At 44.2% G+C, this 25,623-nt stretch overlaps 1 protein-coding gene across 1 annotated transcript in view; it reads right to left on the minus strand.

Moving 5' to 3' along the window:
* THSD7A (thrombospondin type 1 domain containing 7A) overlaps positions 1-25,623 on the minus strand; it is a 324,008-nt gene that overhangs the window by 89,775 nt on the left and 208,610 nt on the right. The window contains exon 3 of the mRNA XM_072154376.1: positions 5,010-5,847. Coding sequence (XP_072010477.1) covers positions 5,010-5,847 — 838 coding nt within the window. The remainder of the gene's footprint in view (positions 1-5,009; positions 5,848-25,623) is intronic.

Below are 25,623 nucleotides of genomic sequence, written 5' to 3' on the forward strand. Positions count from 1 at the left end.
TCATCTCACCATCTGGTCCTCTCTAGGATTCTTTTGCTTCCAGCTGTGGGATCTATAGATTTGGACGCTCTCTTGTCTATGGATCTCACTTTGAGCGCTCAGGACCTCGGTTATTTGACAGTACAAGGGGATGACTGTTCTATCCATCCCTCCATATTGTACAGACGTCCCTTTCTAGGGTTTCTCCTTGTTCTGACCTGATCATAGTGACCTTAACCAGAAGCCTTTCCTTAGGTCATACATTAGGTTAGTACATAGGATAGTCACCAGATTATAAAAGGTTAATCCGAGGAGAGAGAATTCCCCCCAGTGGGTTATAAAATTGCAGGGAAATGTATCAGATCCGATTCTTTTATACTTTTGGGAATTTTTGTAACCCTGTTGTTTTTGTATTACATTGTCAATTCATAGATACATAACCGGACACAGCACGTCCCTAATAATTAGGACCCCCAAGGACCAGAAATGGAGCAGTCATATTTACACAAGTTACAAACCACTTTACAGGATAATGGTCACCACTGGAAGCTCCAAAGTTTCCAGAAAAATTGATCTATATCATCAGACCTAATTATATATAATACAAGACACAGAACCATCGATCCTACAATCATATACAGAAGGAAGCGAAACCCAAGGCTGATACCAAATACCTCAAAATACAGCAGAAAAAATCCCTGGATCAACATCCTATCTCCAAAATCTTGTAACATGTGTTATTATTACACTCCAGATGTAAGTATAAAGGACACCCCCTTGTCATGGTTACAGGTGTAGAGGACATCCCCTTTTCATGGTCACAGGTCTGGGTGTAGAGGACATCCCCTTGTCATGATCACAGGTCTAGGTGTAGAGGACTCCTCCTTGTCATGGTCACAGGTCTAGGTGTAGAGGACATCCCCTTGTCATGGTCACAGGTCTAGGTGTGGAGGATGTCTCCTTGTCATGGTTACAGGTCTAGGTGTAGAGGACATCCCCTTGTCATGGTCACAGGTCTAGGTGTGGAGGATGTCCCCTGGTCATGGTCACAGGTCTAGGTGTAGAGGACACCCCCTTGTCATGGTTACAGGTCTAGGTGTAGAGGACACCCCCTTGTCATGGTTACAGGTCTAGGTGTAGAGGACATCCCCTTGTCATGGTTACAGGTCTAGGTGTAGAGGATGTCCCCTTGTCATGGTTACAGGTCTAGGTGTAGAGGACATCCCCTTGTCATGGTTACAGGTCTAGGTGTTGAGGACATCCCCTTGTCATGGTTACAGGTCTAGGTGTAGAGGACGTCCTTTGTCATGGGCACAGGTCTAGGTGTAGAGGACGTCCCCTTGTCATAGTTACAGGTCTAGGTGTAGAGGACGTCCCCCTTGTCATGGTTACAGGTCTAGGTGTAGAGGACATCCCCTTGTCATAGTTACAGGTCTAGGTGTAGAGGACTCCCCCTTGTCATGGTTACAGGTCTAGGTGTAGAGGACGTCCCCCTTGTCATGGTTACAGGTCTAGGTGTGGAGGATGTCCCCTTGTCATGGTTACAGGTCTAGGTGTAGAGGACATCCCCTTGTCATGGTCACAGGTCTAGGTGTGGAGGATGTCCCCTGGTCATGGTCACAGGTCTAGGTGTAGAGGACACCCCCTTGTCATGGTTACAGGTCTAGGTGTAGAGGACACCCCCTTGTCATGATTACAGGTCTAGGTGTAGAGGACGCCCCCTTGTCATGGTTACAGGTCTAGGTGTAGAGGACATCCCCTTGTCATGGTTACAGGTCTAGGTGTTGAGGACATCCCTTTGTCATGGTTACAGGTCTAGGTGGAGAGGACGTCCCTTGTCATGGTCACAGGTCTAGGTGTAGAGGACGTCCCCTTGTCATAGTTACAGGTCTAGGTGTAGAGGACATCCCCCTTGTCATGGTTACAGGTCTAGGTGTAGAGGACATCCCCTTGTCATAGTTACAGGTCTAGGTGTAGAGGACTCCCCCTTGTCATGGTTACAGGTCTAGGTGTAGAGGACGTCCCCCTTGTCATGGTTACAGGTCTAGGTGTAGAGGACATCCCCTTGTCATGTTTACAGGTCTAGGTGTAGAGGACATCCCCTTGTCATGGTTACAGGTCTAGGTATAGAAGACACCCCCTTGTCATGGTTACAGGTCTAGGTGTAGAGGACATCCCCTTGTCATGGTTACAGGTCTAGGTGTAGAGGACATCCCCTTGTCATGGTTACAGGTCTAGGTATAGAGGACGTCCCCTTGTCATGGTTACAGCTCTAGGTGTAGAGGACTCCTCCTTGTCATGGTCACAGGTCTAGGTCTAGAGGACATCCCCTTGTCATGGTCACAGGTCTAGGTGTGGAGGACATCCCCCTTGTCATGGTTACAGGTCTAGGTGTAGAGGACACCCCCTTGTCATGGTCACAGGTCTAGGTGTGGAGGATGTCCCCTCGTCATGGTTACAGGTCTAGGTGTAGAGGACACCCCCTTGTCATGGTCACAGGTCTAGGTGTAGAGGACTCCTCCTTGTCATGGTCACAGGTCTAGGTGTAGAGGACATCCCCTTGTCATGGTCACAGGTCTAGGTGTGGAGGAAGTCCCCTTGTCATGGTTACAGGTCTAGGTGTAGAGGACATCCCCTTGTCATGGTCACAGGACTAGGTGTGGAGGATGTCCCCTGGTCATGGTCACAGGTCTAGGTGTAGAGGACTCCTCCTTGTCATGGTCACAGGTCTAGGTGTAGAGGACATCCCCTTGTCATGGTTACAGGTCTAGGTGTAGAGGACATCCCCTTGTCATGGTTACAGGTCTAGGTGTAGAGGACATCCCCTTGTCATGGTTACAGGTCTAGGTGTAGAGGACTCCCCCTTGTCATGGTTACAGGTCTAGGTGTAGAGGATGTCCCCTTGTCATGGTTACAGGTCTAGGTGTAGAGGACATCCCCTTGTCATGGTTACAGCTCTAGGTGTAGAGGAGGGTCCCCTTGTCATAGTTACAGGTCTAGGTGTAGAGGACGTCCCCCTTGTCATGGTTACTGGTCTAGGTGTAGAGGACTCCTCCTTGCAATGGTTACAGGTCTAGGTGTAGAGGACATCCCCTTGTCATGGTTACAGGTCTAGGTGTTGAGGATATCCCCTTGTCATGGTTACAGGTCTAGGTGTAGAGGACTCCCCCTTGTCATGGTTACAGGTCTAGGTGTAGAGGATGTCCCCTTGTCATGGTTACAGGTCTAGGTGTAGAGGACATCCCCTTGTCATGGTTACAGCTCTAGGTGTAGAGGACGTCCCCTTGTCATAGTTACAGGTCTAGGTGTAGAGGACACCCCCTTGTCATGGTTACAGGTCTAGGTGTAGAGGATGCCCCCTTGTCATGGTTACAGGTCTAGGTGTAGAGGACATCCCCTTGTCATGGTTACAGGTCTAGGTGTTGAGGACATCCCTTTGTCATGGTTACAGGTCTAGGTGTAGAGGACGTCCCTTGTCATGGTCACAGGTCTAGGTGTAGAGGACGTCCCCTTGTCATAGTTACAGGTCTAGGTGTAGAGGATGTCCCCCTTGTCATGGTTACAGGTCTAGGTGTAGAGGACATCCCCTTGTCATAGTTACAGGTCTAGGTGTAGAGGACTCCCCCTTGTCATGGTTACAGGTCTAGGTGTAGAGGACGTCCCCCTTGTCATGGTTACAGGTCTAGGTGTAGAGGACATCCCCTTGTCATGGTTACAGGTCTAGGTGTAGAGGACATCCCCTTGTCATGGTTACAGGTCTAGGTGTAGAGGACATCCCCTTGTCATGGTTACAGGTCTAGGTGTAGAGGACATCCCCTTGTCATGGTTACAGGTCTAGGTGTAGAGGACATCCCCTTGTCATGGTTACAGGTCTAGGTATAGAGGACGTCCCCTTGTCATGGTTACAGCTCTAGGTGTAGAGGACTCCTCCTTGTCATGGTCACAGGTCTAGGTGTAGAGGACATCCCCTTGTCATGGTCACAGGTCTAGGTGTGGAGGACGTCCCCCTTGTCATGGTTACAGGTCTAGGTGTAGAGGACACCCCCTTGTCATGGTCACAGGTCTAGGTGTGGAGGATGTCCCCTTGTCATGGTTACAGGTCTAGGTGTAGAGGACACCCCCTTGTCATGGTCACAGGTCTAGGTGTAGAGGACTCCTCCTTGTCATGGTCACAGGTCTAGGTGTAGAGGACATCCCCTTGTCATGGTCACAGGTCTAGGTGTGGAAGATGTCCCCTTGTCATGGTTACAGGTCTAGGTGTAGAGGACATCCCCTTGTCATGGTCACAGGTCTAGGTGTGGAGGATGTCCCCTGGTCATGGTCACAGGTCTAGGTGTAGAGGACTCCTCCTTGTCATGGTCACAGGTCTAGGTGTAGAGGACATCCCCTTGTCATGGTTACAGGTCTAGGTGTAGAGGACATCCCCTTGTCATGGTTACAGGTCTAGGTGTAGAGGACATCCCCTTGTCATGGTTACAGGTCTAGGTGTAGAGGACTCCCCCTTGTCATGGTTACAGGTCTAGGTGTAGAGGATGTCCCCTTGTCATGGTTACAGGTCTAGGTGTAGAGGACGCCCCCTTGTCATGGTTACAGGTCTAGGTGTAGAGGACATCCCCTTGTCATGTTTACAGGTCTAGGTGTAGAGGACATCTCCTTATCATGGTTACTGGTCTAGGTGTAGAAGACCTCCCCTTGTCATGGTTACAGGTCTAGGTGTAGAGGACATCCCCTTGTCATGGTTACAGGTCTAGGTGTAGAGGACATCCCCTTGTCATGGTCACAGGTCTAGGTGTAGAGGACATCCCCTTGTCATGTTTACTGGTCTAGGTGTAGAGGACTCCCCCTTGTCATAGTTACAGGTCTGGTTACAGGTCCAGGTGTGGAGGGCTCGCCCTTGTCATGGTTATAGGTCTAGGTGTAGACGACGTCCCCTTGTCATGGTTACAGGTCTAGGACAGTATAGTATACATTGTATGTTTTATTGGCACATTATTTATATATTTTATACTTCCAGCAAGTTTTTCATTTACCTGAGTGCAGCAGTTTTTCCATTTTTATGCATGCAGGTCACCAGCCGCGTCTGATACCCAATTTGTATATCCCAGTATCTGTTTTCCTGGCGGTTTTTCCTGTTGCGGTTCCTCTTCTTCTTGATCAGCTCTCGAGCCTCTGGGTCTTTCACAGCTTTCTCTTTCTCTCTCTCTTTAGCCCGTTCCCTATTTTTGCCCCTCTTCCCGGCTTGTCTCACATGTCTAGAGATCGGTATCGAGCAAAAACTCCAAGGTCCAACATTAAGACTGTACATGTTTTCTTCTCCTTCACATGGAGGACCTTGACAAATCTGAAATTCTGTGAGGTTGGGACAACCCGAGCCACCAAATTGTGGCATGGAAACCACGTAGCGAGTCCGGTGTTTTAATCCACTGCCACATGTTTTTGAGCATTCCGACCAGGGGGAAAAATCGGATACAATACAATCCTGAGGACAGGGGATAAGGCAAGCTTGTTCTAGCCGGGGTTTGGACTCGAAGTATTCGCATATACTATCATCTGCCTCCGACCCGGTGGCTTTCTGTAGACAGACGACCTCTCTGGTCTGGATTCCTTCCTCACCTTTCGTGCATTCTGTAGGTTTCTCGGAAACCCGTGATGTGACTGGTGTGCACTGGTTCCAACTCCCCAGCTGCCAGTCGTACAGTTCTTTGTGCCAGTCACAAACTCTAAAACAGTTTTGCTGGTTTTCGGGTCTCTCTGTCTGTCGACAGTTTGTAGGGAGTGTTGTCCACCCTTCCGTGTGTGCACACCAGACCGCCCTTGTCTGAATGCCTCCAGGACCACATTCATCTCCCATACATCTGCCCCAGGGACCTGCAACAAAACGGAAAGGTGAGTTCTAAGAACACTGAAGAGAAAGTCATTACAGGCACAACAAGACTTACACGTGATACTGGGCTCCATACATCCTGATAGATTGTAAATGCTTATTCTTTACACTCAAATATCTTTTTAAAGAAATATAGAATACATTTTATGAAAATATCCAATATGTACAGGAATTTACATACTGTACTATAATACTGCCCCCTATGTACAAGAATATAACTACTATAATACTGCCCCCTATGTACAAGAATATAAGTACTATAATACTGTCCCCTATGTACAAGAATATAACTACTGTAATACTGCCCCCTATGTACAAGAATATAACTACTATAATACTGCCCCCTATGTACAGGAATATAACTACTATAATACTGCCCCCTATGTACAAGAATATAACTACTATAATACTGCCCCCTATGTACAAGAATATAACTACTATAATACTGCTCCCTATGTACAGGAATATAACTACTATAATACTGCCCTCTATGTACAGGAATATAACTACTATAATACTGCCCCCTATGTACAAGAATATAACTATTATAATACTGCCCCCTATGTACAAGAATATAACTACTATAATACTGCCCCCTATGTACAAGAATATAACTACTATAATACTGCCCCCTATGTACAAGAATATAACTACTATAATACTGCCCCCTATGTACAAGAATATAACTACTATAATACTGCCCCCTATGTACAAGAATATAACTACTATACTACTGCCCCCTATGTACAAGAATATAACTAATATAATACTGCCCCCTATGTACAAGAATATAACTACTATTATACTGCCCCCTATGTACAGGAATATAACTACTATAATACTGCCCCATATGTACAGGAATATAACTACTATAATACTGTCCCCTATGTACAAGAATATAACTACTATAAAACTGCCCCCTATGTACAAGAATATAACTACTATAATACTGCCCCCTATGTACAAGAATATAACTACTATTATACTGCCCCCTATGTACAGGAATATAACTACTATAATACTGCCCCCTATGTACAGGAATATAACTACTATAATACTGCCCCCTATGTACAAGAAGATAACTACTATAATACTGCCCCCTATGTACAAGAATATAACTACTATAATACTGCCCCCTATGTACAAGAATATAACTACTATAATACTGCCCCCTATGTACAAGAATATAACTACTATAATACTGCCCCCTCTATACAAGAATATAACTACTATAATACTGCCTCCTATGTACAAGAATATAACTACTATAATACTGCCCCCTATGTACAAGAATATAACTACTATAATACTGCCCCCTATGTACAAGAATATAACTACTATAATACTGCCCCCTATATACAAGAATATAACTACTATAATACTGCCTCCTATGTACAAGAATATAACTACTATAATACTGCCCCCTATGTACAAGAATATAACTACTATAATACTGCCCCCTATGTACAAGAATATAACTACTATAATACTGCCCCCTATGTACAAGAATATAACTACTGAATACTGCCCCCTGTGTACAAGAATATAACTACTATAATACTGCCCCCTATGTACAAGAATTTATCTACTATAATACTGCCCCCTACGTACAAGAATATAACTACTATAATACTGCCCCCTATGTACAAGAATATATCTACTATAATACTGCTCCCTACGTACAAGAATATAACTACTAGAATACTGCCGCTATGTACAGGAATATAACTACTAAAATACTGCCCCCTATGTACAGGAATATAACTACTAAAATACTGCCCCCTATGTACAGGAATATAACTACTATAATACTGCCCCCTATGTACAGGAATATAACTACTATAATACTGCCCCTATGTACAGGAATATAACTACTGTAATACTGCCCCCTATGTACAGGAATATAACTACTATAATACTGCCCCCTATGTACAAGAATGTAACTACTATAATACTACCCCCTATGTACAAGACTATAACTACTATAATACTGCCCCCTATGTACAGGAATATAACTACTATAATACTGCCCCCTATGTACAAGAATATAACTACTATAATACTACCCCCTATGTACAAGAATATAACTACTATAATACTGCCCCCTATGTACAGGAATATAACTACTATAATACTGCCCCCTATGTACAAGAATATAACTACTATAATACTGCCCTTATGTACAAGAATATAACTACTAGAATACTGCCCCCTATGTACAAGAATATAACTACTATAATACTGCCCCCTATGTACAAGAATATAACTACTATAATACTGCCCCCTATGTACAAAAATACAACTACTATAATACTGCCCCCTATGTACAGGAATATAACTACTATAATACTGCCCCCTATGTACAAGAATATAACTACTATAATACTGCCCCCTATGTACAAGAATGTAACTACTATAATACTGCCCCCTATGTACAGGAATATAACTACTATAATACTGCCCCCTATGTACAAGAATGTAACTACTATAATACTGCCCCCTATGTACAGGAATATAACTACTATAATACTGCCCCCTATGTACAAGAATATAACTACTATAATACTGCTCCCTATGTACAAGAATATAACTACTATAATACTGCTCCCTATGTACAAGAATATAACTACTATAATACTGCCCCCTATGTACAGGAATATAACTACTATAATACTGCCCCCATGTACAAGAATATAACTACTATAATACTGCCCCCTATGTACAAGAATATAACTACTATAATACTGCCCCCTATGTACAAGAATATAACTACTATAATACTGCCCCCTATGTACAAGAATATAACTACTGAATACTGCCCCCTGTGTACAAGAATATAACTACTATAATACTGCCCCCTACGTACAAGAATATAACTACTATAATACTGCCCCCTATGTACAAGAATATATCTACTATAATACTGCTCCCTACGTACAAGAATATAACTACTAGAATACTGCCGCTATGTACAGGAATATAACTACTAAAATACTGCCGCTATGTACAGGAATATAACTACTAAAATACTGCCCCCTATGTACAGGAATATAACTACTAAAATACTGCCCCCTATGTACAGGAATATAACTACTATAATACTGCCCCCTATGTACAGGAATATAACTACTATAATACTGCCCCTATGTACAGGAATATAACTACTGTAATACTGCCCCCTATGTACAGGAATATAACTACTATAATACTGCCCCCTATGTACAAGAATGTAACTACTATAATACTACCCCCTATGTACAAGACTATAACTACTATAATACTGCCCCCTATGTACAGGAATATAACTACTATAATACTGCCCCCTATGTACAAGAATATAACTACTATAATACTACCCCCTATGTACAAGAATATAACTACTATAATACTGCCCCCTATGTACAGGAATATAACTACTATAATACTGCCCCCTATGTACAAGAATATAACTACTATAATACTGCCCTTATGTACAAGAATATAACTACTAGAATACTGCCCCCTATGTACAAGAATATAACTACTATAATACTGCCCCCTATGTACAAGAATATAACTACTATAATACTGCCCCCTATGTACAAAAATACAACTACTATAATACTGCCCCCTATGTGCAGGAATATAACTACTATAATACTGCCCCCTATGTACAAGAATATAACTACTATAATACTGCCCCCTATGTACAAGAATGTAACTACTATAATACTACCCCCTATGTACAAGACTATAACTACTATAATACTGCCCCCTATGTACAGGAATATAACTACTATAATACTGCCCCCTATGTACAAGAATACAACTACTATAATACTACCCCCTATGTACAAGAATATAACTACTATAATACTGCCCCCTATGTACAGGAATATAACTACTATAATACTGCCCCCTATGTACAAGAATATAACTACTATAATACTGCCCTTATGTACAAGAATATAACTACTAGAATACTGCCCCCTATGTACAAGAATATAACTACTATAATACTGCCCCCTATGTACAAGAATATAACTACTATAATACTGCCCCCTATGTACAGGAATATAACTACTAAAATACTGCCCCCTATGTACAGGAATATAACTACTAAAATACTGCCCCCTATGTACAGGAATATAACTACTATAATACTGCCCCCTATGTACAGGAATATAACTACTATAATACTACCCCCTATGTACAGGAATATAACTACTGTAATACTGCCCCCTATGTACAGGAATATAACTACTGTAATACTGCCCCCTATGTACAAAAATACAACTACTATAATACTGCCCCCTATGTACAAGAATGTAACTACTATAATACTACCCCCTATGTACAAGACTATAACTATTATAATACTGCCCCCTATGTACAAGAATGTAACTACTATAATACTACCCCCTATGTACAAGAATATAACTACTATAATACTGCCCCCTATGTACAAGAATGTAACTACTATAATACTGCCCCCCTATGTACAGGAATATAACTACTATAATACTGCCCCCTATGTACAAGAATGTAACTACTATAATACTGCCCCCTATGTACAGGAATATAACTACTATAATACTGCCCCCTATGTACAAGAATATAACTACTATAATACTGCTCCCTATGTACAAGAATATAACTACTATAATACTGCTCCCTATGTACAAGAATATAACTACTATAATACTGCCCCCTATGTACAGGGATATAACTACTATAATACTGCCCCCATGTACAAGAATATAACTACTATAATACTGCCCCCTATGTACAAGAATATAACTACTATAATACTGCCCCCTATGTACAAGAATATAACTACTATAATACTGCCCCCATGTACAAGAATATAACTACTATAATACTGCCCCTATGTACAAGAATATAACTACTATAATACTGCCCCCTATGTACAGGAATATAACTACTATAATACTGCCCCCTATGTACAGGAATATAACTACTATAATACTGCCCCCTGTGTACAAGAATATAACTACTATAATACTGCCCTCTATGTACAAGAATATAACTACTATAATACTGCTCCCTATGTACAAGAATATAACTACTATAATACTGCTCCCTATGTACAAGAATATAACTACTATAATACTGCCCCCTATGTACAGGGATATAACTACTATAATACTGCCCCCATGTACAAGAATATAACTACTATAATACTGCCCCCTATGTACAAGAATATAACTACTATAATACTGCCCCCTATGTACAAGAATATAACTACTATAATACTGCCCCCATGTACAAGAATATAACTACTATAATACTGCCCCTATGTACAAGAATATAATTACTATAATACTGCCCCCTATGTACAGGAATATAACTACTATAATACTGCCCCCTATGTACAGGAATATAACTACTATAATACTGCCCCCTGTGTACAAGAATATAACTACTATAATACTGCCCTCTATGTACAAGAATATAACTACTATAATACTGCCCCCATGTACAAGAATATAACTACTATAATACTGCCCCTATGTACAAGAATATAACTACTATAATACTGCCCCCTATGTACAGGGATATAACTACTATAATACTGCCCACTATGTACAAGAATATAACTACTATAATACTGCCCCCTATGTACAATATATGTAGTATAAGGTGCGGTGTAGCAATCTCCTATAATAACACCCCTCTCTCTGCTCTCCACTCTCTGTGTATATAATACCGCGCTGGTGAGTTGTACTCTGTATATTTTATTCCCCGGTGCGGTGGAGGCAGCTGGGGACGACAGATTAAGTCCATAAAAACTCTTTTCCTATTCTGTGCTGATTACATTTAAATCTTAGCTTCGTAGATTTCCGCGGCTCCTAGAAAATAAATATATGGAGAATACAAATGCAATTTACTTTCCACTCGGTGAAGATTACACCTTTTCCTTTATCTCTCATCGACCTCTCGGAAATAACAAGATCTGCGCGGCGGTATTATCCACACTCACGTGGAAGGAGGCGCCGAGGATTATGGGAAGGACTCCGGGAAGAGGCCGAACACAAAAATCTTAAATAACAGCCAAAAAAAGGAGTAGCCTCGGATCTAATCCCGAATCCACAAACATGTCCACATTCACAGGAAGACGAGGCCGGGTCTTATCGGCACCAGCACCTTGGGCCCGGCGTCTAATTCTATAATTTTGTACTTTCAGGTAGAAGGAAGAAGATTCCAGCTGAAAAACCTCATCACGAAAGACCAAATCCACCGACGGTGACGGGAGAATGGCGGAAGGAGACGTCGCGTATAATTGGGTTTTCAATCTTCGGGAGAAGCCAATTAAATTAAACAGATGAATGTGAGCATTTCGGGTCGCTGCCAGGTTAAGCCTGTGGGGGATCGAGTTGTAAATTAAATTAAAAAAGGATAAAAAAAACCCCTGGAAAATAGTGAAAAAAAATGAAACAGAGAAAGAAAAACTAGATTCTAGCTTCATGTGCTCCTGCGTATTCATTAATTATTACTTCTGATTCTCCCTTTAAAAAAAAAAAAACAGAACAAGATCCATGTTGTGATGATCTGAAGCTACTTGTTATAAATCTCCCTCAGCAGCAGCAAAAGGTCCAACCTCTTCATGTGTTTGCCCTAAAATTGAGAATATTACCAATTGCCAACCTTTCCCATAATGCCTTGTGTTCTCTCCTGCAGGTCCATACCAGCAAATCCAATGAGATTCTAACAAGTAAATGCACTGAGCTCTGCATAGCTGTATCTAATCCATTATACAGAGGTGTCTGCCATGTACACAGCTGTATCTAATCCATATTACAGAGGTGTCTGCCATGTATACAGCTGACTCGCTGTATCTAATCCATTATACAGAGGTGTCTGCCATGTATACAGCTGTATCTAATCCATATTACAGAGGTGTCTGCCATGTACACAGCTGTATCTAATCCATTATACAGAGGTGTCTGCCATGTACACAGCTGTATCTAATCCATTATACAGAGGTGTCTGCCATGTATACAGCTGACTCGCTGTATCTAATCCATTATACAGAGGTGTCTGCCATGTATACAGCTAAGTCGCTGTATCTAATCCATATTACAGAGGTATCTGCCATGTATACAGCTGTATCTAATCCATATTACAGAAGTATCTGCCATGTATACAGCTGAGTCGCTGTATCTAATCCATATTACAGAAGAATCTGTCATGTATACATCTGAGTCGCTGTATCTAATCCATATTAAAGAAGTATCTGCCATGTATACAGCTGACTCGCTGTATCTAATCCATATTACAGAAGTATCTGCCATGTATACAGCTGACTCGCTGTATCTAATCCATATTACAGAAGTATCTGCCATGTATACAGCTACGTCGCTGTATCTAATCCATATTACAAAGGTGTCTGCCATGTATACAGATGAGTCGCTGTATCTAATCCATATTACAGAAGTATCTGCCATGTATACAGCTACGTCGCTGTATCTAATCCATATTACAGAAATATCTCTCATTTGTACAGGTGACATGTTGTATCTAAGCTGCCATTATAGACCGACCTCATATACAGAGCTTTGACACTGTATCTAATCCGTATTACGCAGTGTCTACTATACATAGAGCAGAGACGCTGTATCTAAGCTGCCATGAAAGTTGACCCTAGCAATGACCCTGCTGTCCATGATTGATGGGTCACATGATTTTTACATCTTCATTTATAATAATTACTTGGCCTCCTCCTCATTTGTAGCATTGGATACATTTGCGGATCTTTGCCTATAACTTGTTCCATTTGCCGATTGCGGCTGGTGGGAGGAGCTCTCCCGCCCCTTATGTGTCACATCCATAGTGACTGTGGTGCTGAGTCTGGAGAGTCCATCCTCCTCCTCCATGTCCAATCTCTCACCAGGGAGACAAACGCCGTGTGAAGCCGACATCAAAGACACCGCGGCGACTGAAGAGAAGATCAAAGTCACAGCTTCCACCGGCTCCGCCACATCCATGGACAGTATCATCCTTTTATATTCTTTGTGTTTTGGGAAGGTTATAGCCTTTGGTATGAAGACTACTTCTAAAGCCCATATCTACACTCCTCTAGTACATGTACCAAATCCCTTTAAGAAGACCTTTAACTACCTCCTTCTCCTTTAAGAGGTTCCGCTCTACGGATTCCGGAGCAGTTGGAGTTTTCCCTCTAGCCCGCACTGTTCCCGTGCAATCAGTGTCTTTAGCTTTGGCACTCTGTTGTCAAGTGGGTGGTACTAAGCACTCTGCTCCATGCTAAGACCACCCACCTGAGAGCCTAATTAGCATATTGGGGATCAAATTATAAGCCCGGATCGTTAGGGAATGGTGGGAGCTAGAGAAGACATTGTAACTGTCCCAGAATCAGCCAAGTGACATCTATTAAAGGAGGCAAAGGGTTAATATTGGTGCAGATAGTTAAAGGGGTTATTAAACTTTAAATGAAGCTTCAGGATAAGATCAGACCCCCCAGGGTCATCTCTTTCGATCTGTCCAAAAGTATCAATTTACAAAAGGGATTTATCTTGATGACAAGACAAAATATCCCCAGATGACAGAATTGTGGCCGCCTGCAGCTGCCTCTAGGGGGAGCTAAGTGCGCACATCTGTGTACAGATTCTTTTAAACATTCCAATAGCTTTACAACATGAAATATGAAAAGCTCCTCCTAGTGGTGACTACAAGTACATTTTATTTTGTTATTTTGCACCCATATTTTGTTGATGCAATATAGATCTGTAGTTCATACAAATTTTCTATATCTTAAATCATCATTGAAATGCATAGGTGTTGCATACTGTACACTGAGTGCTTTGTTCCTTTCTGTAAAGCTGCCACCAATGTTAGGTATAGCACCAGGAGTGTATCCTCACACTGCTGTGCTCTGTGGCTATCTTCAGCAAGTGTTACTTGAGAGATGTGTAATCATACATTTGTGTATTTTGTTAGTAGCAGCAGGACTGTGAAATATGGATTTATATATCGGCGTTCTCCAAGTCCATGTGGGTGAGGGTGGAGGGAGATGGGGGGGGGGGGTTAAGGGTTGTCCTCACACTGCTGTGCTCTGTGCTCCTGCAGAAATTATTATGTAGTGTACCTTGAGATCTTAGTCATCATACCTTTGTGTAAGAAGTTAGATGCAGCAAGACTATGAACTATGGATTTATTTTCCAGGATTGTAGCTTCACTAACTGCAATGGGGACAAGTCTTCATGCCGCTGTGCTCTGTGCAGCCAGTGTTATGTAATATCCCTGAAGAGATGTGCAATCAGACCTCACACTGCTGTGCTCTGTGCTCTCTGCAGCCAGTGTTATGTAATATCCCTGAAGAGATGTGCAATCAGACCTCAGACTGCTGTGCTCTGTGCTCTCTGCAGCCAGTGTTATGTAATATCCCTGAAGAGATGTGCAATCAGACCTCACACTGCTGTGCTCTGTGCTCTCTGCAGCCGGTGTTATGTAATATCCCTGGAGAGATGTGCAATCAGACCTCACACTACTGTGCTCTGTTCTCTCTGCAGCCAGTGTTATGTAATATCCCTGGAGAGATGTGCAATCAGACCTCACACTGCAGTGCTCTGTGCTCTCTGCAGCCAGTGTTATGTAATATCCCTGGAGAGATGTGCGATCAGACCTCACACTGCTGTGCTCTGTGCTCTCTGCAGCCAGTGTTATGTATTGTCCCTGGAGAGATGTGTAATCAGACCTCACACTGCTGTGCTCTGTGCTCTCTGCAGCCAGTGTTATGTAATATCCCTGGAGAGATGTGCGATCAGACCTCACACTGCTGTGCTCTGTGCTCTCTGCAGCCAGTGTTATGTATTGTCCCTGGAGAGATGTGTAATCAGACCTCACACTGCTGTGCTCTGTGCTCTCTGCAGCCAGTGTTATGTGTTGTCCCTGGAGAGATGTGTAATCAAACCTCACACTGCTGTACTCGGTGCTCTCTGCAGCCAGTGTTATGTATTGTCCCTGGAGAGATGTGCAATCAGACCTCACACTGCTGTGCTCTGTTCTCTCTGCAGCCAGTGTTATGTAATATCCCTGGAGAGATGTGCAATCAGACCTCACACTGCTGTGCTCTGTGCTCTCTGCAGCCTGTGTTATGTAATATCCCCAGAGAGATGTGTAATCAGACCTTTGTGCATGTTGTCAGTGGCAGCAGGACTGTGAAAAATGGATTTATATTCCAGGATTGTAGCTTCTCCAGAATGTAACTTGTCCTCACACTGCTGTGCTCTTAGCTCTCTGAATTGTATTACTTTTCAGCCCTTTCTCTCTGCCCTGAAGGAAAACTGTAGCAGACTACTGGTTAGATACTACAGCAGTCACTAGATGGAAGTGGAATGGAGGGGAGGGGCTTTTAAACCATTCAGTGCACAGAGCTCAGAGCACAGCAGTGTGAGTACATAAGGCATACACAACCTTCAATGATGTGTTAAACTGTTGTTTACATCCTGCTAGTGACATAGAGACATGAATGGCTCCTGTACGAGGTGATGTATAGAATCCGGGCTGTAAGGGGAGGTTTACAATGGAGCCGCAGATCGTTACTCCCATCCGCCACAGCTAAAGAGATCATAGAACGCTCCATTACACCCTTATTACAGAGGCAGCGGGAAGGGAAAACCGGAAAACCTGGCGGAGTAGTGGGGGGCACGGGGGAAGGCAATTTGTACTATCAGCGGGGGGATACAAATGGCTCAATAGATCCGCACCCCCCAGGAATCCTCCACAATAAGTAACTATCCGACACCCAGAGAGGAAAGCGCAAAAATGTAACAACCCGAACGTTCTAAGTCCTGTAACATAACAGATTGTTGTGTAGCAATTTCTCACTGATTTCAGGATCTCTGTTTGCTGTCAGGCTCTCTTCCTCTCCTATAAGTTAATGCAACACATTCCCATTCATACCCAGCTGCTGTGAGAAGTAATTACTCAGAGTGGCCACTACCAAATGTATGGCGCTGTGCCTGTATAAACATCAGGGTGACATGACCTATCTATCTATCTCCTATCTATCTATCTCCTATCTATCTATCTCCTATCTATCTATCTATCTATCTCCTATCTATCTATCTCCTATCTATCTATCTATCTATCTATCTCATATGTATCTATCTATCTATCTACGTAAAGAAAGTCCAAAAAGCACACGAAAAAAGTAATTTGTAGTGGGTGCAGGCTCACTAGGACTAGGCCTCAAGTCCTCCAAGGTAGGTAAACGAAAGCAGGCAGCACTCCAAATCGTATGGTGAAAAAAATCTTTCTTTTTATTCCATGCTCAAAAGTACATCATAGTGCAGCAACATTTCAGCTCCAAGGAGCCTTTTTTGAAAAAGGCTCCTTGGAGCTGAAACATTGCTGCACTATGATGTACTTTTGAGCATGGAATAAAAAGAAAGATTTTTTTCACCATACGATTTGGAGTGCTACCTGCTTTCGTTTACCTATCTACCTATCTATCTATCTATCTATCTATCTATCTATCTATCTATCTATCTCCTATCTATCTATCTATCTATCTATCTATCTATCTATCTCATATCTATCTATCTCCTATCTATCTATCTATCTCCTATCTATCTATCTCCTATCTATCTATCTATCTATCTATCTATCTATCTATCTATCTCACATCTATCCATCTATCTATCTATCTCATATCTATCTATCTATCTATCTATCTATCTATCTATCTATCTATCTCATATCTATCTATCTATCTATCTCATATGTATCTATCTATCTATCTATCTATCTATCTATCTCATATCTATCTATCTATCTATCTATCTATCTATCTATCTATCTCATATCTATCTATCTATCTATCTATCTATCTATCTATCTCCTATCTATCTATCTCATATCTATCTATCTATCTATCTATCTATCTATCTATCTATCTCCTATCTATCTATCTATCTCATATCTATCTATCTATCTATCTATCTCATATCTATCTATCTGTCTATCTATCTATCTCATATCTATCTATCTATCTATCTATCTATCTATCTCATATCTATCTATCTATCTATCTATCTATCTATCTATCTATCTATCTATCTCCTATCTCTCTCATATCTATCTATCTCCTATCTATCTATCTCATATCTATCTATCTATCTATCTATCTATCTATCTATCTCATATCTCTCCATCTCTCCTGATCTCCTGGGCTAATTCTTCATATCTAGAATACCCGGCTACACAGAGATTTCCTCCTCGCTGGGTCCGGACATATATTAACACAACGTGACTTTCATCCATTTCACAGGGGTTAATCCTTTGTACATCAGAGAAAAGGAGAAGTTCAAAGCTCTTCCCCCTCAGCCGCCCCTAATCTCCTCCAAGAAAATGCAAAGATTTGTCCCTGGGAATGTCCTTACCCTTCATCCATAGATTATGATGAAAACATCTTTATTATTTCTTAGAATCCCCAAATTCTTCAATGTGTGGAGGTGATAACGGGAAAATAACAGTAACAATAGTCATTATTATAAATATTTTGGGGGCGTGTGATAGCCCCACCCCTGCTCTGGCGCAGCCCGATACATGAAGAGGCTCCGGACGGTGGTATCCGGCGAGGTCTTGTGCAGCGTTTTGAAGTGTGGGAGAAAAGCAGAGGACCCCCACGCAAACACAGAGAGAACATACAAACTCTTTGCAGATGTTGACCTGGATGGGACTTGAACCCAGGACCCCGACGCTATAAGGCTGTAGTGCTAACCACTGAGCCACTATGCTGCAAGGCTGTAGTGCTAACCACTGAGCCACCGTTCTGCAAGGCTGTAGTGCTGACCACTGAGCCACCATGCTGCAAGGCTGTAATGCTAACCACTGAGCCACCGTTCTCCAAGGCTGTAGTGCTGACCACTGAACCACCATGCTGCAAGGCTGTAATGTTTACCACTGAGCCACCATACTGCAAGGCTGTAGTGCTAACCACTGAGCCACCACACTGCAAGGCTGTAGTGCTAACCACTGAGCCACTGTGCTGCAAAGCTGTAGTGCTAACCACTGAGCCACCATACTGCAAGGCTGTAGTGCTAACCGCTGAGCCACTGTGCTGCAAGGCTGTAGTGCTAACCACTAAGCCACCACACTGCAAGGCAGCAGTGTTCACCACTAAGCCACCATGCTGCAAATGATGCAAGGCTGTAGTGCTTACCACTGAGCCATCATGCTGTCCTATCTTTTTATCAATAGTATGTTTCTTTGTTTCCGATAATATTTTAGAATTTTCTCCATTTTTTAACAATTAGAGCCACATTTACCTGGGATTGTGCGGTAGTTTCTTGTCGTAAAAGCCCTGAAATAGTCACAATGCGCAGCATATGGCCAGGATGTGAAACTATTCACCCCATTTGGTCCACACAGCATGGAGGGGTGTGAAGGGGGCATGGCTGGCGGTGTGGCCCAACATGGGACGTTCCTGCCCCGCACCTGCGCGCTGCCAATAGCCTGGACCTGGTGCAGGAGTCTCCTGCCGCCTGCAGAACCAATGACCACATGGAGCGCGGATTAGATACAAAATATCTGCCCAGGTCACTCTCTGCTCTCTAGCACCACCTAGTGGTAAAGATATTTTGCTAAATTCTTTACATTCTCCGCACAGCCGCAGTGACTCACAGCAAAAGCTTCCATGTTTTACTGATCCTCCACATCCCCTTTAAGAGCACCGTCCCTTTAAATAAATTTCCATCTTTATCCTTTTGTTTGCAGCTTTTATAGAAACAAACTGCTGATTAGGGGAATGTCTTCATGTGTAGCGTTCAGCTTTCAGGTCTGCAGCGATTGATGTGCCGCGGCTTTGAACTGCGCAAAACAAAAAAAATCGTTCTCCAATATTCTCCAAGTTGTAATAACGGAGGAAGAGGAAGCGGCGGTGCGGTCCCCTCCCAGCGTCAGCGACTATTACACGGCAGACGCCATAAATCAGCGGCATCAATCAGCGCGGGACACGGATTTCCTCATTAATGTTGTTGTCAGTCAGAAATAATGGCGTCTAAAAGTCAGGCGAGAGTTAATGAGAAGCGGCCGCCATTAGCGGGGGGTGGTACATATATGAATTATGGATGAGCCATACGGGGGACGTGTCAGGTACTCTACACGTATTAAAATACAAAATGCAGTTTTTCTTTAAGGATGAGCAGCAGGTGGCGCTGTGACACGTTACAGCAGTGTATACGGAGGGAGGCATTGTATACTGTCATGCCATTTGTAGCTCTCACTGTTATGGGGGGTGTAGGTGACACTGTTATGGGGGCTGTGGGTGTCACTGTTATGGGGGCTGTGGATGTCACTGTTATGGGGGCTGTGGGTGTCACTGTTATGGGGGCTGTGGATGTCACTGTTATGGGGGGCTGTGGATGTCACTATTATGGGGGCTGTGGGTGTCACTGTTATGGGGGCTGTGGATGTCACTGTTATGGGGGCTGTGGGTGTCACTGTTATGGGGGCTGTGGGTGTCACTGTTATGGGGGCTGTGGATGTCACTGTTATGGGGGCTGTGGATGTCACTTATGGGGGCTGTGGGTGTCACTTATGGGGGCTGTGGGTGTCACTGTTATGAGGGCTGTGGATGACACTGTTAGGGGGGGCTGTGGATGACACTGTTATGGGGGCTGTGGATGTCACTGTTATAGGGGCTGTGGGTGTCACTGTTATGGGGGCTGTGGATGTCACTGTTATGGGGGCTGTGGATGTCACTGTTATAGGGGCTGTGGATGTCACTGTTATGGGGGCTGTGGGTGTCACTGTTATAGGGGCTGTGGATGTCACTGTTATGGGGGCTGTGGATGTCACTTATTGGGGCTGTGGATGACACAGTTATGGGGGCTGTGGGTGTCACTGTTATGGAGGCTGTGGGTGTCAGTGTTATGGGGGGCTGTGGATGTCACTGTTATGGGGGGATGTGGGTGTCAGTGTTATAGGGGCTGTGGATGTCACTGTTATGGGGGCTGTGGGTGTCACAGTTATGGGGGCTGTGGATGTCACTGTTATGGGGGGATGTGGATGTCACTGTTATAGGGGCTGTGGGTGTCACTGTTATGGGGGCTGTGGGTGTCACAGTTATGGGGGCTGTGGATGTCACTGTTATGGGGGCTGTGGGTGTCACTGTTATAGGGGCTGTGGATGTCACTGTTATGGGGGCTGTGGGTGTCACTCTTATAGGGGCTGTGGATGTCACAGTTATGGGGGCTGTGGATGACACTGTTATGGGGGCTGTGGATGTCACTTATTGGGGCTGTGGGTGTCACTGTTATGGAGGCTGTGGGTGTCACTGTTATAGGGGCTGTGGGTGTCAGTGTTATAGGGGCTGTGGGTGTCACTGTTATGGAGGTTGTGGGTGTCACTGTTATGGGGGCTGTGGATGTCACTGTTATGGGGGGCTGTGGGTGTCACTCTTATAGGGGATGTGGATGTCACAGTTATGGGGGCTGTGGATGACACTGTTATGGGGGCTGTGGATGTCACTTATGGGGGCTGTGGATGTCACTGTTATGGGGGCTGTGGATGACACTGTTATGGGGGGCTGTGGGTGTCACTCTTATAGGGGATGTGGATGTCACAGTTATGGGGGCTGTGGATGACACTGTTATGGGGGCTGTGGATGTCACTTATGGGGGCTGTGGATGTCACTGTTATGGGGGCTGTGGGTGTCACTGTTATGGAGGCTGTGGATGTCACTGTTATGGGGGCTGTGGGTGTCACTGTTATGGAGGCTGTGGATGTCACTGTTATGGGGGCTGTGGGTGTCACTCTTATAGGGGCTGTGGATGTCACAGTTATGGGGGCTGTGGATGTCACAGTTATGGGGGCTGTGGGTGTCACTGTTATGGGGGCTGTGGATGTCACTGTTATGGGGGCTGTGAGTGTCACTGTTATAGGGGCTGTGGATGTCACTGTTATGGGGGCTGTGGATGTCACTTATGGGGGCTGTGGATGTCACTGTTATGGGGGCTGTGGGTGTCACTGTATGAGGGCTGTGGGTGTCACTGTAATAGGGGCTGTGGATGTCACAGTTATGGGGGCTGTGGATGTCACTGTTATGGGGGCTGTGGGTGTCACTGTTATGGGGGCTGTGGGTGTCACTGTTATGGGGGCTGTGGATGTCACTGTTATGGGGGCTGTGGGTGTCACTGTTATGGGGGCTGTGGGTGTCACTGTTATGGGGGCTGTGGGTGTCACCGTTATGGGGGCTGTGGATGTCACTTATGGGGGCTGTGGGTGTCACTGTTATGGGGGCTGTGGGTTTCACTGTTATGGGGGCTGTGGGTATCACAGTTATGGGGGCTGTGGGTGTCACAGTTATGGGGGCTGTGGATGTCACAGTTATGGGGGCTGTGGATGACACTGTTATGGGGGCTGTGGATGTCACTTATGGGGGCTGTGGATGTCACTGTTATGGGGGCTGTGGGTGTCACTGTTATGGAGGCTGTGGATGTCACTGTTATGGGGGCTGTGGGTGTCACTGTTATGGAGGCTGTGGATGTCACTGTTATGGGGGCTGTGGGTGTCACTCTTATAGGGGCTGTGGATATCACAGTTATGGGGGCTGTGGATGTCACAGTTATGGGGGCTGTGGGTGTCACTGTTATGGGGGCTGTGGATGTCACTGTTATGGGGGCTGTGAGTGTCACTGTTATAGGGGCTGTGGATGTCACTGTTATGGGGGCTGTGGATGTCACTTATGGGGGCTGTGGATGTCACTGTTATGGGGGCTGTGGGTGTCACTGTATGAGGGCTGTGGGTGTCACTGTAATAGGGGCTGTGGATGTCACAGTTATGGGGGCTGTGGATGTCACTGTTATGGGGGCTGTGGGTGTCACTGTTATGGGGGCTGTGGGTGTCACTGTTATGGGGGCTGTGGATGTCACTGTTATGGGGGCTGTGGGTGTCACTGTTATGGGGGCTGTGGGTGTCACTGTTATGGGGGCTGTGGGTGTCACCGTTATGGGGGCTGTGGATGTCACTTATGGGGGCTGTGGGTGTCACTGTTATGGGGGCTGTGGGTGTCACTGTTATGGGGGCTGTGGGTATCACAGTTATGGGGGCTGTGGGTGTCACAGTTATGGGGGCTGTGGATGTCACAGTTATGGGGGCTGTGGGTATCACAGTTATGGGGGCTGTGGGTATCACAGTTATGGGGGCTCTTTTAACTTTGTTCTTTGAGTCTTTGCTTGTGGTAGATGGAGATAATACGGTTCCGGATGATTAAGCAGAATTACAGCAATTGACCCATTTTACTTTGATACAATTTGTGCTTTTGTTTTATTACTGGTTTAAGCTTTTTCCAAGTCAAATCCCATCAGCAGGCGGCAAGTTGTAAGGACGGATTTATCTCGATATCCTGAGAAGCTTCTCTTCTTCTTATATCATTGGGGAAGTATCTTAGCAATAATCCGGAGTGAGGAGCTGCAGAGAGCAGAGGGTAATCCCCATGTGGATTGTGTCAACCGTCCCTCGAAATATTCCTGGAATTTATCGGCAAACTTCGATATCCCCCATCGAGGCGAGAGGGTAAACACGATGAAACTGATTTGTCTTTTGCGACATTAAAAAAACAAAGATTTTACGCCAAGGTTTTTTAGACACTTTTACAACTAGTATGAAAAAAGCCTGATGTCAACGTGATTGGCTGCTTACAAGTCACATGGTATAAGACTGGGGGGTGCTATGTGGGACTGTAATATGGGCTTATTACATTTATCCTCATCACTATGAGAATGGGACTATAGTATTATGTGACTACTATACTGGTTAAGCAGGAGGTGTGGCCACAGTACTCAGGGGAGGGTCTTATGCTATAGTCATGAACTATGCAAGGTTGAACCTGGTGTGATTTTCCGTAAAAACCAGTGACAATCCGTGCGCGCCTCTTTACGCCCCCTCCATGCCCAAATGTCTGTATTTTAACTTGGATATCAATAAAGTTGGAGACTCCTCCCTTTGAAGCTCCGGCCCCACCTCCTCTTCAGGGGAGGGTCTTATCTCTTACAATAATTATCTGTCATTACTTTTCATCCCCAACATTTGGTTTTTTAGACCATTGCTATAGAAGGAATATAAAGAATCACATCTATGACTGGTCATCAGTAGACACAGCTCCTTAAAGGGATCTCCTGATTTTCAGACAAACCCATGAAAGGTCAAGATTGCCTCTTAATAAGCATCACAACTGTCCAGGCTCACAGATGACACTGGGTGGGATGGTCAGTGCCTTATGGAGGGAGCTGAGGGAGAAGTCAATTAAAGATATTGGGGCAGATTTACTTACTCGGTCCATAAGCGATCCAGCGGCGCGTTCTCTGCGTTGGATTTGGGTCCGTCCGGGATTCATTAAGGTAGTCCCTCCGACGTCCACCAGGTGGCGCTGCTGCGCTGCTGAAGAGCATTGGAATGCACTCAAGTTCACCGGCCTATTCCTAGTGAAGGTAAGTGCAAGCTCCGCGACACTTTTTTTTTTTCCAAATCCGTCGGGTTTTCATTCGGCCACGCCCCCCGATTTCCGTCGCGTGCATGCCAGCGCCGATGCGGCACAATCTGATCGCATGCGCCAAAATCCCGGGGCAATTCAGGGGAAATCGCCGCAAATCGGAAATATTCAGGTAACACGTCGGGAAACCGCGAATCGGGCCCTTAGTAAATGACCCCCATTGTTAGAAATCAGCCTTAAAGTTACCTAAAATCCTTCTTAAAGGGATTGGCCACTTTTTAATACATTTCTTCCATTAGAAAGATAGCTGCAGCCTTTCCATGTAAGGCACATAGGCTTGTATGTATACGAGTGGTCAACCCCTTTAAGGGGGGGTAAACCCCTTTAAGGGATTTGACAAAGGATGTTGGCAAAATCACAACTAAAAGTGTGAGTTTTGAGCTAAGCTGGGGAGGTACTAGGGCGGGGCTTAAATCCCTAATTTGGTGAACTTTGTCTTCTTCCTGTAAACGTGACGCATCGGTCTACAGCAGCAAGTACAACGCAGGGCGCCCAAATAAACTGAAATTTAGGGTAAATAATAAAACACAAAACTTAATAATCCTGCTATTATTTGCATTATTTTTCTGCCTGTACACCCCTCCCCCGCTCACGGATTTTTATTCCCATATTATGATGTAACGGACGGGCACTAAGTGGATGCTGAACGTGATGATAAAACTAATCCCCCTTTTTTTTTTTACTTTTAGCAAGTTCAAAGAAATAATCCTGGTTCCGCTCCTTGTACTAAGCCGCCATCTTCTCCAAGACCCGGCCACGCATGAAATCCAAGATAAAGACTCCTCCAGTTTTTCCGAATTCCGAGCTGAAGTTATCATCCGATCAATTTAGAATTTTTTTGCATTTTTTGACAGCACTTGGAGAGTCTGCAATCCCCAGATAAAGGATTTATATGGAGGCAGATTACAGGCGGCAGGCGGGCGCCCCGGAAGTCTTTGTTATCGCCATCATTAACCGTTTAGGGGGTTGTAATTGTGTTTCTTTTATAGTGTTACAAAAGGAAGAAAAATGGATCATGGCGGCCGCGGTTACATCAGTGCAGCATCAAGTAACCGAGGAAGCAGAGCGCACTTGGAGGCAACTTTTCTAAAATGTTTCCACTTCCTATACAGACCTATGTGTCTCTAGTCTATGGGGGTCATTTATCATTGGGACAGTTCTATGGGGGATATTTATCAGGACCTCTGTGCCAGGTCAGTGGTATAGAGGCCCTGAAATAATGGCAAATGCTGGCTTATTGCAT

The sequence above is a fragment of the Engystomops pustulosus genome, chromosome 5 (assembly GCF_040894005.1).
Source record: "Engystomops pustulosus chromosome 5, aEngPut4.maternal, whole genome shotgun sequence".
Taxonomy (NCBI): domain Eukaryota; kingdom Metazoa; phylum Chordata; class Amphibia; order Anura; family Leptodactylidae; genus Engystomops; species Engystomops pustulosus.